The following is a 15,291-nucleotide window of genomic DNA, read 5'->3' as shown; positions in this document are numbered from 1 at the left end:
GTCCCTTCATGCCTGTTTCTTCACATTCCACATAGAGCAAAATAGCCTCTTTGTTATATGGAGAAAATTAAAAGAGCTATTTATTTCTACTTCTACCCCAAAATTCACTATTTCAAAAAAAATCCACGAAGACATTTGAGTTAAAAAATTCAAATTTCTAAAGCAATTTAAAGAATAACATTATCTATGAACAGTTGGCTACAATATCAGCAACTTGGAGAACAATCGCTTTTCTGGAATTTTTGGTTAACTCCAGTAGTCTTCTGATTTTTAACTCCCTTTGGACAACTTTTTCTTTTCTTTAACCTTACTTTTTAAATGGAGTTTCCTTAATACTTACATATTTTTAGTTGAAAGAGGAGATTTAATATAGAATGTCAGAGAGTATTTGGCTAAATATAGTCTTTTTCCAGAGGAAAGGGGTGAGAGGTAACCCAAAGCATTCTTATTTTCCATTAGTTCTGAGTCCTAGAAAAATGGATGCTTTCAAAGACTTAAGCTTTCAGTCAAATCCAATTAAGATAGACGATGAAGTTAGGAATTACAGGATTTATTCATAAAGAAAACAGACATTAGCTACAGATGTTGCAGAAACTTAAAAAACACTACGGAACACATTTATTTGAACTGTTGCTATGTTTCGGCAATAAGTCATTTAATCTGTGTATAAAATGTAAACTGTCATCTGTTCGAGCTCCCGGCAATGTGTTTATCTTCACCGCTAGAACCTGCCGATCTCCCTTGTTCCAGAATGTTTCCTAAAATATAAAAAGGCACAGTGTTGATATTCATTATAAACTGACTCAGGGATGGCAGAAAGGCATTTCAATATAAATTTTACTACGACCACTTCCATTTTTAAACTTGATGAGTAATAAAGAGACTGTGGCCTAGGAGAAGGAAGTCTTATGGGCTTTCCTCTTTCCCTCCCTTCCCCTTATTTTCAACTCAAAATAATTCTTTCCTTACGATAATAGAATTAGAAATGCCATGAAGGATCTAGACTACTTAATAGGTTGGGTCTAATTTTACAGTGTCTTTTAGGAATAAAACCTCATATGATGAATTGAAATGAACTCTTCCGCTCTACTGAAGGGAATGAGATTCTAATAGAAAACCTTACGTGGGGTGTCTTCCTCAGTATATTTTTTTTAATGGTATTCGTTAAGCACTTACTCTGTGGCAGGCTCTGTACTAAGCGCTGGGGTAGATACAGGATAATCAGGTTGGTCACAGTCCCTATCCCACCCAGGGTTCACACAGATGAGGAAACTAAGGCACAGAGAATTTAAGTGACTTGCCCAAGGTCACACAGCAGACAAGTGGCAGAGCTGGGATTAGAACCCAGGTCCTTCTGCCTCCCAGGCCCATATTCTATCATACCAGGGAATGCTGTTCTCAGAGAGAAAATTCACTGTTATTTATGGAAAAGGCCATTTTCCATCTAAAAATATTGATTCCCTAGCACCCTCTTGTGGGGTGAAGAAAAGTGCTATGATTTTTAAATTTTAAATATTTTAGAATTTAGATTTTAATGTCATTATAGGGAAATGAGTAAAAATAAGTCAGAATATGTTATAGGACATGTAGTTACCATCTTTGCATGAGAAGCTCATCTAAAACGAGAAATTTCTGCTTGAATCAATTTCACTCATTTTCCCTTACTACCAACAGGAAGATATAATGTAACAGCAAGGTCAATCCAAAAATGAAAAATAATTCAACATAAAGAGCAGGTAGTAACCAATAATGGTAATGGGGAAAGAGAGCTTGCGTGGATATGCAGTAAAGATAGATTCTTTAATTGTAATGTGCTTTTCAACAGGAACAAAAACTTCAACATTAGAAATAATTGTTGGGGGAGGAAGGAAGGGAGAAGGCAAAAAGGTAATTATGCAATTCACATTAAAAAAATGAAACTGTCGTTCCAGGAGGAGAGAGACGAATAATGAGAAACGGAAACAGACTTGCTAGAAAAATAAAGCAATATTTTGGCACAGGGATTTGGACCGTTCCCACTCTTAAATGCAAGTTCTGGCAGTTCATATTAGCAGTTGACATCAGAATATCCTGACTTTTTAAGCCACTGGGTTCTAGATTTTCATACCTCTCTCTATAATTTATCTTGAGCTTTAGGCAATTTCACTATAGACTAAAAAAATTCAGTCTTATACAATGAGAGTACACTTTTTTACTTTTAATAAATTTATAGAAAACTAATGACAATGGAGATGTGTTCTACTTTACAATCCAAAGTGGTGGTTTTTCCTTCCAACTACAGAATTTTAGAAACCTCCGTCATCTATTAAAAAAAAAATCTACTGCTAAGATTATTTGGATCCTGCACTTTCTAATCGGATTTTTTTGCCTGATTTTATACACTTTCGTGAATGTGTATATTATACACTAAGATCTACGAGTTTTCCTTATAGTCATTACCATGGTATTAGTATTTTCCTGCATGGGGATGTGGGAAATGATAGGGAATGAAATACAACTAGGATTCGAAAGAGTTGAGAAAAAAATAATTAGTCTGAGGACTAAAATGCATAATGCAGGGAGTTTCAGATGGGAATAACTGTCAAATTGGCATTTAACACATAAATCCATAAATCCACACATAAATAAAAGATCCATACCCATTTAATTTCTTTCACTGGGTGGTTTGCCAACATTCTGTCTTGGAAGTTGAAGTGAAGATCCTTGCAGAAATGCATTTTGGATGCCTTCTTTATTACTCCCATGCAAGAACTGAGCTATAATTCCATATAAGAGAGGTCTGATGCAGTAAGAAAATAAAAACAATCAATAAAAGAGGAACATACTGTACAGAGATTACAAAGAAACTCATAATACTTGAAAGGATAATCCTGGAATTCAAAGAAGCCACAGGCCCAACATAATTCCTAAGATCACTAAAACCTTTTTTGGTAGAAATGTCTTCTAGTCTCTCCATGTTTTTATACAACAAAAGTCAGTATTATTTTGATGTCAAAGGAAAAAAAGCAGATTAGCTATTTTACCAGTTTCTATCAAATTTTAACCCAAGATCTCCCGTGGTCTCGACTTCCTGGAGAAGCAGTGTGGCCCAGTAGAAAGTTAGGGAAATCAGTGGGAGTCAGAGGAGTTGGGTTCTGATCCCATCTCTTAGTACAAGTGCTTAGTACAGTGCTCTGCACATAGTGAGCTCTCAATAAACACGACTAACTGAATGAATCTCTATTTGCCTTCTATGTGTAACCTGGGGCAAATCTCTTCACTTCACTGTGCCTCAGTTACCTCGTCTGTAAAGTGCAGATTAAACACCTGCTCCCCCTTCTTAGACTGTGAGCCCTTCTTGGTACAGGGACTGTATCATCCAATCAGTGGTATTTATTGAGCGCTTACCATGTGCAAAGTACTGCACTAAGAGCTTGGGAGAACACAATACAACAGACTTAGCACACATAACGAGTTCACAGTCTACAGTCTATCTGACCTCCTTATCTCGTATCCACTGCAGCGCTTTAATGCAGTGCTTGGCGCATGGTAAGTGCTAGCGCTGAGAACAGTGCTCTGCCCATAGTAAGCACTTAACAAATACCAACATTATTATAAATAAATACCATAATGAATTAAATAACTGCAGCCAGGACTCTCCCAAGCACTTAATACAGTGCTCTGCATACAGTAAGAGCTCAATAAATACGCCCGAATGAGTGAACCATGGCATGAAGGGACTATCGCGGGGCTGTCCGAGGGAGGGGAGGCTGTCACCTTGTGCTAAGACCTGGGAAGCCGTGCAATTGATCCACTCCTCCCAGCACCCTCTCCCGCTGTCCCACCTTGAGGGTGACAGGTCTGGGCACTGGTGAGGTCTCCCCCAACTGCCCAGGTGGCCGAAAGAACGCTGGAGGGAGGGAGGGAGGCAGATGGGTTTGAGTTGATGATGTGGCTCAGGCAGGGTGTCAGTCACTCCCGAAACACCACCAAGGGAGCTCGGATGACCTGTACTGGTTCCCCGGGTCCCCCCGCCACCCCCAGAAGTGGACTAAGGAAAGAAGTGCTGAAGGGGTTGGCTGGAAATAGGAGATTCTAGGGTCTCTTCGGTTTAGTCACTCCCAGCTCAATTCCAGATCTGGTGTGGTGCAGGAGCCCAGGCCCGACACTGTCAGCATCACAGTGACTTCTACTCGGCCTCGACTTAAATACCATAAATACCATAATTAACTGCTTCTTTCACATAGAATACGATAGGGCGGTATCAAAAATCTAGACCTCAGAAATCTGGAATATTTTACGAGAGTCTGAGTAATAACTTGGTGCTTGTTTTTGGTCTTTTTTTGGCTCTCTTCCTTTGCTCCGTCCTCCTCCACAGCGGCGATTACTAATAACTCTTTTCCCCCACTCCCTTTTCCTTTCAGAAACGAGTACCGCTATTGTCTGGTTAAGAAAGGACACTGCTTGTTCTTCCTTGTTTTTGTCCAACGCAAACCAAAACCCTAATGAAAAAAAAACCTAGTGGAATGACAATTTCAGTAGGCTGCTCTACTATATATATATATACATTTGTACATATTTATTGCTCTATTTATTTTATTAATGATGTGCATCTATCTCTGGTTCTGTTTATTTTGATGGTATTGATGCCTGTCTACTTGTTTTGTTTTGTTGTCTGTCTCCCCCTTCCAGACTGTGAGCCCATCGTTTGGCAGGGATTGTATCTATCTGTTGTCGAATTGCACTTTCCAAGCGCTTCGTACAGTGCTCTGCACACACAGTAAGTGCTCAATAAATACGACTGAATGAATGAATGTTCTAGAAAATGCATTATTTAGAAATCCCCCAAAATAAAAACCCAGAAACCCTAGCATTTTCCAGACTACAAGCGTTCCAGACCTTTCGGTTATACTATATCCCAAAATTATTTAATAGCTAGTTTCTCATTAGCCTCACACCCAAAATTATACTTCTTCAAAATCCAGAAAATGTTTGGCTCTTACACCAAATTTGTCAACTTCCTGACCAAATTGTTACTGTAGGCTGTATTAGACTGTATTAGAATTCTCTGCAGTGGAAACTATTATTTCGACAGGGGTCTAATGTAGCTACAGACTAAACTCACTTAAGAAAACTGGAATTGATAGCAAAATGCTTCTTTTTAATAAAACGTTAGTATGATTTAAAAAAATATATACAATTAACTCTGGATAGAGCAGTTCTAACTTGGTATAATTCATACTTGATTACTCTTCAAAACTGGGGATGTGAACATTTTCCTAAAAGGTTATTTTATTGCTGAATGATGCATTCAGTAAAATAATCATTCAGGAGAAAAATCTTTGCTTAAAAAATGGAAATACAACTGATAATTCTTCAATTCCTCTTCCTTTCAGAAGATTAATACCTTCACAGTTCTCAGAACATGTTTGTGTAAGCTCACAAGAGACACAGAGCTACAAAATATTTGACCTATATATATATACACATACAAACGGCATATATTTTTACACAGGGTACAGTTCCTAGATAAATCTTTAACTTGTTGGCACAGATACAAGTTTTGCGCCAAACAACTAATTTTCAGAAAATGAATCTATTTCATCATATTTTTTTAAAAATGTAAATCATATAGGAAAGCTGCATTTTATGGGCAGGGAATGTGTCTCCTAGTTCTGTTGTATTATATTGTCCCAAGTGCTTAGAACATTGCTCTGGGCATAGTAAGTGCTTAGTAAATACCAGTGATGGACTGATTGAGTAATCCGGGAAAATGAAGTGTGGGAGAGGCATATAAAGAGACACTTTCAAAAATGTCTGCATGAATGTATTCTCATTTAAGTGATTTTTTTGGCCAAACGAGTGGTTTACTTGCATAAATGTTCCAGCAAACAATTCCACTTTATAGCAAATAAGGAAAAAGAAGAGGAGCAGTTGGTCTGGGAAACTTTAGGAAGAATTATTTGGCTGTCTTATAATTGGTTTGTTACAATAGATGGAAACAAATATTTCCATTTTGGAAGCCTATGATGAAATAACTTTTGTTAGCACCTAAAACAAATGAATAATTTGGAAAATTCTTGCCCGTGCCGATGAGACGTGTGCTTTGAATATATAAAAATGAAAAACCTCTGAAATATTTTCTTACATATCTTTCCCAGTTGGATCTTCAACCGCATTTAATTCATTGATGAGAAATTGTCTATCCAACGGAACTAGAGGTTGACCAGATTCTGAAAAGCAAAGTAGTCACTGTTTTTACTAAGTCCTTAAATAAAAAAGTACAAATACGATTCTGCAAATAGTCTGTTTCACATCACTTAGGCTTTATCATTTTACGAGCATTAGGAAACACACGACCCAGTGTAATTAAACAAAGCATTCTGTTTCCTAAAACCATACATAAAACCTACTCTCTAAAAGAATGGATACTGAAGATTAAATTCATAAACATATTATATTTCCTCATATGTAAGCATTCAAAAAAGGGCATTGGGGCATAAACATTTTGGGGAAGATTTCCTCGTTTTCTGACTTATTGATAGGCTTCCTTCTAAAATGCCATCAGTACCAAATTTAAACAATTTAAAATTGACCTCATAAAACCTCAAATCCATGATATGCAACCACTGTTTAATGCATTGGAGTTCATGGGCCCTTAATCTAACCATGTATTTTATTTTTTTTAGCCTTTGAAACATGGTCATATCTTTACGCAAACAGTTCCAAGCTCACTTAATAAATGATAAGGAGTTCGATTTTCTCCACAGTTTCCTCTTGACTCTTTAGTTCATGTCTCCCTTGCATTTCTTATAATCTTTTTTATGATGTTATGTGTTAGATTGTGAGCTTCTGGAGGGCAGGGATCATGTCTACCAACTCTACCGTATGGCGCTCTCTCAAGAGCTTAGTACAGTGTTCTGCTCACAGTAAGCCCTCAATAAATCCCACTGATTGATTTTAATTTACTATAAAATTAAATGAGAAATGAATAGAACAAGATAATGCAATTTTTCATCTTTGAATCTTTTTGATATTTAAGTTACCCTAACTGCAAGACTGACACTAGCTCGGACTACGTACCAGGGTTCATCCTGACAAGCAAGTGTTCAAAATAGCTAGCACTTTCAGGGACATAAAAGCCCTTTCGACGTAAAAGGGACAAAGCGGGATGCTGACCCTAATGACAGGGTTTTCCACAATTGATTTAGGAAAATCAAATATCAAAAACCAATGAACTTTTCCCATTGATGCTGCTAATTTAATTTGTAGCTAAGATATGTATGTACAATATATATCCTTTGGTCTCATTTTAACACAGCATTTAGAATCCAGAAGCGTTTTTACTGTCGGAGATGAGGGATACGGTGGGCTCCGCTAGGACAGGATACGATATACTTGAATTCAGACTTGCTTTTCTCAGCTAAAACGCCGGTCGTCGACCGACTCTTATACTGTACTCCCCCAAGCGCTCAATAAATAAAGTTGATCGAGTGCATAATCGGACTTGGCGGCCTGTTCACTGTTGAGTTCGGGCACCTGGTTTAAAAGCAGCGTGTTCTTCCCTCCCAGCTCTGCCTCCCTGATGGTTAAATTTAAATGGAGCAGACGGTTAAATTTAAATGGAGCAGGAGCTAGAGAAGAGAGCAGAGGGCTGCTGCTAAAAAGGGGGAATCCTCAGGGTAGCTTACACTTTACTGTCAGCCCGTCAATGGGCAGGGATTGTCTCTATCCGTTGCCCAAATGTCCATTCCAAGCGCTTAGTACAGTGCTCTGCACATAGTAAGTGCTCAATAAATACTATTGAATGAATGAATCGAATGAACCAGGAATAGCAGCAGTTCAACACCTCGATAACTCCTGAGGTGTCTGCAGAGAGAAACCGGGAGAAGATAAAATGCTCCAAAGGGCTACACTAGCTCTCTCAGTAATCACCGGATCCATCAAAAGTATTGATCGAGTGCTTACTGTGTGCAAAGCACTGAACTAGGAGCTTGGAAAAGTACAATACAAGAGAAGTAGGGTGGCTCGATGGAAAGAGCCCGGGCTTGGGAGTCAGAGGTCATGGGTTCTAATCCCGGCCCCGCCACTCTTGTCAGCTCTGTGACTCCGGGCCAGTCGCTTACCTTCTCTGTGCCTCGGTGACCTCATCTGGAAAATGGGGATGAAGACTGTGTTGTCCCGTGTGGGACAACCTGATTACCTTGTATCCACCCCAGTGCTTAGAAGAGTGCTTGGCACATAGTAAGCACTTAAAAATGTCATCAGTGTTAATAGCGTTGGTAGACACGCTCCGAAACATTTAATAAAAAAGATCCTATTGTTTTTTTAAAAAAAATCTAAAGTTTTCTATACATTATGAAACAGCTAAGATGCTTTTGCTGGGCTATGGAAAAATACCAAGAGTGGTGTCTCAAGTAACATTTTATGACAATGTTTGGTCATTTGAGTCAGCAAGGTAAATCACCTTCTGTTTTTCAGAAAGTGTCACCACATTTAGGAAAACGGAAGCCTAGCAGCCAGCTAATGCTTACCTGCCGTGAGGACCGATGCTGTGTACTTATATTTGTTGAATTCCAAGTACTCGCGAATTAATTCATTGATTAAGAGGTTTTCATGAGACAGTGGTGGCCGTGGCTCACTCTGATCATCGAGGGCGTTAAAAACCTCTGCTCGTATCCTCGCTTTTAAGTGTCCTAAAACTCCTCTTTTCTCTAAGGTGTCCTTTAAAACTATTAAAACAAAAAAACAAAACCAACTATTAAAAAAACTATTAAAGCCAAAAAGAGAAAAAAACGTAAGTTAAAAATATATAAATAGTTCTGGATCAAAGACCACCAAATTTCTGGGGTTTGACTCTAAAAGGAGCTGACAGCTTTCCTCTTTCTCTTCCTTTTCCTGTTTTTTCCTGGATCATCTTGTCATTCTCATCCCAGTGCTTTTTTCATTCATTCATTCATTCAATCGAATTTATCGAGCGCCTAGCGTGGCTCAGTGGAAAGAGCACAGGCTTAGGAGTCAGAGGTCATGGGTTCTAATCCCAGCTCCGCCGCTTGTCAGCTGTGTGACTTTGGGCAAGTCACTTAACTTCTCTGTGCCTGTTACCTCATCTGGAAAATGGGGATTAAGACTGTGAGCCCCGCATGGGACCTGATTCCCCTGTATCTACCCCAGTGCTTAGAACAGTGCTCGGCACATAGTAGGCGCTTAACAAATACCAACATTATTATTATTATTATTATTGTGTGCACAGCCCTGTACTTTCCGGCACACATCCAACGAACCAGACCCCTCAGATCAAGATAATGTAGTTCTGTTTCTTTTTTTCAGCAGCCAAATCCTGGGGTTAGGTCAGGGGCGCTGGTTGGGCCACAGCTTCCCGGACACTGATCCGGACCCAGCCGGATGGTCAGGGAAACCTTGACCTTGGCTCCTTCTGGGGTCGGGAAAAAAGTCCGGAGAGGCCCAGCGAAGGCCAGGTTTTCGACTGTGTAGATGTGTGTTCTTTTGACTCCCAGGCCCGTGCTCTATCCATTAGGCCACACTGCTGCTCCCAGCAGGTCTTAATAATAATAATGTTGGTATTTGTTAAGCGCTTACTCTGTGCTGAGCACAGTTCTAAGCGCTGGGAGAGATCCAGGGTCATCAGGTTGTCCCACGTGAGGCTCACAGTCTTAATCCCCATTTTACAGATGAGGTCACTGAGGCCCCGAGAAGTGAAGTGACTTGTCCACAGTCCCACTGCTGATAATTGGCAGAGTCGGGATTTGAACCCATGACCTCTGTCTCCCAAGCCCGGGCTCTTTCCACTGAGTCACGCTCCTGCTTGCTAGGATGGAATTTGCCCTACCCTAGGGCTGCCAGGGTTTCATTTCATTCACTCGTATTTATTGAGCGCTCACTGTGGGCCGAGCATTGTACTAAGCGCTTGGAAAATACAAGAAGGGATGCCTTCTCACCCACAAATGGCCTTAGCTGGGAAATAGAGCTTCAGGAGTAAATACAAATGCAGTGTAAATACAAATACAGTGGAAAGAGCCCGGGCTTGGGAGTCGGAGGTCGAGGGTTCTAATCTCGGCTCCGCCACTTGTCAGCTGGGTGACTTTGGGCAAGTCACTTGGCTTCTCTGGGCCTCAGTTCCCTCATCTGGAAAATGGGGATGAAGACTGGGAGCCCCACGTGGGACAACCTGATGACCTTGTATCTACCCAGCGCTTAGAACAGTGCTTGGCACAAAGTATGCGCATAACAAATACCAAAATTATCATTATTATTATTATTATTACATAGGCCTCTGGGATTCTTAGATCCCTGGAAAGCAGGCGGATCCTATAGGGATTAAACACATAGGGACCGTGTCTTCATAGATGCGTACAGATCCTGGCCGTCCGGGGGAAATAACAGTTTTGTGCCCTTTAACTGATCCCTGATCCACAGCAGGGGAAAGGGAGGCAGAGATAATGATAAATCTACTTATCTAGAATAGATTAATTAACAATTGTATAATAATAATTGAGAAAAGGCAGGTCTGGGCAGGAAATATGTCTACCGAGTCTATTATATTGCACTCTCCCATGCAGTCCGTGCTCTGCACGTAGTAAGACCTCAATAAATACAGTTGGTTGATTGATAAGGGTCTGAAAGAGCCCCAAGACAAATAATAATAATGGTGGTATTTGTTAAGCGCTTACTATGTGCAAAGCACTGTTCTAAGCGCTGGCGAATACAGGGTGATCAGGTTGTCCCACACGGGGCTCACAGTTTTAATCCCCATTTTACAGATGAGGGAACTGAGGCACGGAGAAGGGAAGTGACTTGCCCAAAGTCACAGAGCCGGCAAGCGGCAGAGCCGGGATTAGAACCCACATCCGGAGACTTGGTTTCTAGTCCTGGCTCCACCCAGGTTTTAGTGGGTAACCTAAGGTAAGGCACCAACAACCCGTGCCTCCATTTCCCCACCTGTTAAATGGGGATAGTAACCTCTTCTCTGGTTGTGAGGACAAACCCGCAGCGTGGCCAAGCGAATAGAGCACGGATAACGTCAGGGCACCCGGGTTCTTAATCCTCACTCCACCACTTGCCTGCTGCTGCGTGACCTTGGGCAAGTCACGTAGCTTCTCTGTGCCTCGATTAGACCGTAAGCCCGTCAAACGGCAGGGACCGTCTCTATCTGTTGCCAACTTGTTCATTCCAAGCGCTTAGTACAGTGCTCTGCACATAGTAAGCGCTCAATAAACACTATTGAATGAATGAATCAGTTACCTCGTCTGTAAAATGGGGATTAAGACTGTGAGCCTCAGGTGGGACATAGACTGAATCCAACCTGATTAAGCTTGTATCTTCCCAGAGTTTAGTACAGTGCCTGGCACATCGTAAGCACTTGATATCCTTTTTTAAAAAATCTGGTTATTTACACCTTCTTTTCTCCTCCCAAAGATTCTAAAAATTGCCCTGTAACCATCAATTATAAGAAGCAGCGTGGCTCAGTGGAAAGAGCCCGGGCTTGGGAGTCAGAGGTCGTGGGTTCGAATCCCAGCTCTGCCGCGTGTCAGCTGTGCGACCTTGGGCAAGCCACTTGAATTCTCTGGGCCTCAGTTCCCTCATCTGTAAGATGGGGATGAAGACTGTGAGCCCTACGTGCGACAACCTGATCACCTTGTAATCCCCCAGCGCTTAGAACAGTGCTTGGCACATAGTAAGCGCTTAACAAATACCAACATTATTATTATCAATTTGTAAGGCTTTTTCACCCAAGTAAAATCCACGTCAGCTCTTTAAATTATCACTACTATCAACAATTACTGAATGTGAACTATTAATAGGGTGAAGGACGAAAGAGTACAGAGGATGTGCCTTGCTCTTGAAGACCCGGCGGTTATTCGAGGAAACCTGTCTCAGATCTTCTTTTTTCTGTGCTGTTCCGAAGAGTTTATATTTGTGTGCGGTCATTCACGGGGTAGATTTCAGCCGACGGAGTGGTCTCACCCCCTTTTGGATTAGATCAGGGAAGCAAAACGAAAGGGGGAGGGAGGCGTAAACCCGACGAGCGCGAGGGCCGGTTACACCTTGAACTCAAATCCTCTGAGAGGAAAGGATTCTCCTTTCCGAGGCCTGACTACAGGTTATAGCCAATGAGCCCGGTTTGGGGCAGGGATCGTCTCTCTGTGGCCCAATTGTACCTTCCAGGCGCTCAGTCCAGTGCTCTGCACATAGTAAGCGCTCAATAAATACTACTGAATGAATGAATGTCTGTCTGTCTCCCCCGGTTAGACTGTAAGCCCGTCAATGGGCAGGGACTGTCTCTATCTGTTGCCGATTTGTCCATTCCAAGCGCTTAGTACAGTGCTCTCCACATAGTAAGCGCTCCATAAATACTATTGAATGAATGAATGAATGACTCCCAAGTCTGTGCTCTTTCCACTGAGCTATCCTACCCAACAACGGGCTCACAGTCTAAAAGTTGTTGGGCAGGGATCGTCTCTCTCAGTGACCCAATTGTACCTTCCAGGTGCTCAGTCCAGTGCTCTGCACACAGTAAGTGCTCCATAAGCAGCCTGGCTCAGTGGAAAAAGCCCGGGCTTGGGAGTCAGAGGTCATGGGTTCGAATTCCAGCTCTGCCACTTGTCAGCTGTGTGACTGTGGGCAAGTCACTTCACTTCTCTGTGTCTCAGTTCCCTCATCTGTAAAATGGGGATTAACTGTGAGCCTCACGTGGGACAACCTGATGACCCTGTATCTTCCCTAGCGCTTAGAACAGCGCTCTGCACCGAGTAAGCGCTTAACAAATACCAACATTATTATAAATACTATCGAATGAATGAATGACTCCCAATTTTGTGCTCAGGGCACCTAAGCAGCATGGCTCAGTGGCAAGAGCCTGGGCTTGGGAGTCCGAGGTCATGGGTTCAAATCCAGGATTCAACCACTTTTCAGCTGGGTTGACTTGGGGCCAGCCACTTCACTTCTCTGGGCCTCAGTGACCCCCATCTGTACAATCGTGGCTCAGTGGCAAGAGCCCGGGCTTGGGAGTCAGAGGTCATGGGTTTGAATCCCGGCTCTGCCACTTGTCAGCCGGGTGACTGTGGGCAAGTCACTTCATTTCTCTGTGCCTCAGTGACCCCATCTGTCAAATGGGGGTGAAGACTGTGAGCCTCACATGGGACAACCTGATGACCCTGGATCTCCCCCAGCGCTTAGAACAGTGCTCTGCACACAGTCAGCGCTGAATAAATACCAACATTATTATTATTACAATGGGGAGGAAGACTGTGAGTCCCAAGGGGGACAGCCTGATTATCCTGTATCCTCCCCAGCGCTTAGAAGGGTGCTTTGCACAGAGTAAGTGCTTAATAAACGCCATCATGAATGAATGAATGAACGAATGAATGAATGGAGGAAAAAAAGATGGTAAGAAAGAGAAGGCCGTGCCCTGAACAGGGAGGAGGGCGGCCAGATGCTGCTTTTTATCCTTTATTCGTGTGGGGAAGCAGGCCGTGACCCCGTGACCCTTGACCCCTCTCCTTGACCTCTACCTGCTTTCAGCTCGGCCATGGACGCCATTTTCCCAGGGCGGCAGCTGCGCTGTGCGCATGCGCCGCCCGGCACCGCCCCGCCCCGCCCCGCCGAACGCGGAACGGGCCCTGCCGGCCACCGTACCAGCGCCAAACTGAAGAACCGCTGGGGGGCGCTCGACCCGACCCCGCCGACTGCGCCAAGCCAAAGAGCCGCTAGGGGGCGTTGGATCAGACGCACCGACTGCCCCAATCCAAAGAGCCGCTAGGGGGCGCTGGATCCGACCCCCCGACCGCCCCAAGCCAAAGAGCCGCTAGGGGGCGCTCGACCCGACCCCCTCCCGACTGCCCCAAGCCAAAGCGCCGCTGGGGGGCGCTCGACCCGACGCCCCGACTGCCCCAATCCAAAGAGCCGCTAGGGGGCGCTGGACCCGACCGCCCTAAGCCAAAGCGCCGCTAGGGGGCGCTCGACCCGACCATCTCCCGACTGCCCCAAGCCGAAGGGCCGCTAGGGGGCGCTCGACCCGACGCAGCGACTGCCCCAATCCAAAGGGCCGCTAGGGGGCGGTCGACCCCATCCCCCCGACTGCCCCAATCCGAAGGGCCGCTAGGGGGCGCCCGACCCGACCCCAGGGCTGTCCGGCCTCCTGGTCCTGCCACTTGTTAAGCGCTTATTAGGTGCCAGGCACTGGGCTAAGCGCTGGGATGGATGCAAGCAAATAGTCATAATTATGATGGTAATAATAATGATGTAATTTCTTAATAATAATAATAATAATGTTGGTATTTGTTAAGCGCTTACTATGTGCCAGACACTGGACTAAGCGCTGGGGTGGCTGCTAGCAAATAGTCATCATAATATGGTATTTTGTTAAGCGCTTACTAGGTGCCAGGCACTGGGCTAAGCGCTGGGGTGGCTGCAAATTGTCATCATAATAATGGTATTTGTTAAGTTCTTACTAGGTGCCAGGCACTGGACTAAGCGCTGGGGTGGAGGCAAGCAAATAGTCAGCATAATAATGGTAATAATAATTATAATGAGGATGGTATTTGTTAATAATAATAATGTTGGTATTTGTTAAGCGCTTACTAGGTGCCAGGCACTAGGCTAAGCGCTGGGGTGGAGGCAAGCAAATAGTCATAATGGTAATAATAATAATGATGATGGCATTTGTTAATAATAATAATAATAATAATAATGTTGGTATTTGTTAAGCGCTTACTTAGCTTACAAGCACACTAAGCGTTGGTGTGGCTGCAAGCAAATAGTCATAATAATAATGGTTTTTTATTAAGCACTTACTAGGTGCCAGGCACTGGACTAAGCGCTGGGGTGGATGCAAGCAAATAGTCATAATAATAATAATAAAGGTAATAATAATAATGATGATGGCATTTGTTAATCATAATAATAATAATAATGTTGGTATTTGTTAAGTGCTTACTATGTGTCAGAAACTGTACTAAGCACCGGGGTGGATGCAAGCAAATAGTCATAATAATAATGGTATTTTTTTAAGAGCCTACGAGGTGCCAGCCACTGGACTAAGCGCTGGGGTGAATACAAGCAAATAGTCATAATTTGTTAGGAGCTTGCTATGTAACAGTAACTGTACTAAGCGCTGGAGTGGATACAAGCAAATAGTGATAATATTTGCTGCGTGCCAGGCACTGTACTAAGCGCTGGAGTGAATACAAGCAAATAGTCATAATGGTATTTGTTAAGTGCTTACTAGGTGCCAGGCACTTTACTAAGCACTGGGGTGGATACAAGCAAATAGTAATAATATTTGCTATGTGC

General features: G+C 42.9%; 1 protein-coding gene across 1 annotated transcript; it reads right to left on the bottom strand.

Moving 5' to 3' along the window:
* Positions 1 to 534: 534 nt before the first annotated feature.
* Positions 535 to 13,594, bottom strand: CEP20 (centrosomal protein 20). The gene is made up of 5 exons (XM_001509285.4): positions 13,512 to 13,594; positions 8,514 to 8,711; positions 6,128 to 6,212; positions 2,640 to 2,779; positions 535 to 758 (listed from the first exon to the last, which is right to left on the bottom strand). Exons 1-4 carry the CDS (start codon positions 13,537 to 13,539, stop codon positions 2,644 to 2,646), a joined length of 447 nt encoding a protein of 148 aa, XP_001509335.1. The 5' UTR covers positions 13,540 to 13,594; the 3' UTR covers positions 535 to 758; positions 2,640 to 2,643.
* Positions 13,595 to 15,291: the final 1,697 nt, after the last annotated feature.

This window comes from Ornithorhynchus anatinus, chromosome 2, assembly GCF_004115215.2.
Source record: "Ornithorhynchus anatinus isolate Pmale09 chromosome 2, mOrnAna1.pri.v4, whole genome shotgun sequence".
In the NCBI taxonomy this organism is placed as follows: domain Eukaryota; kingdom Metazoa; phylum Chordata; class Mammalia; order Monotremata; family Ornithorhynchidae; genus Ornithorhynchus; species Ornithorhynchus anatinus.
This window is presented reverse-complemented; position numbering and strand designations above follow the sequence as displayed.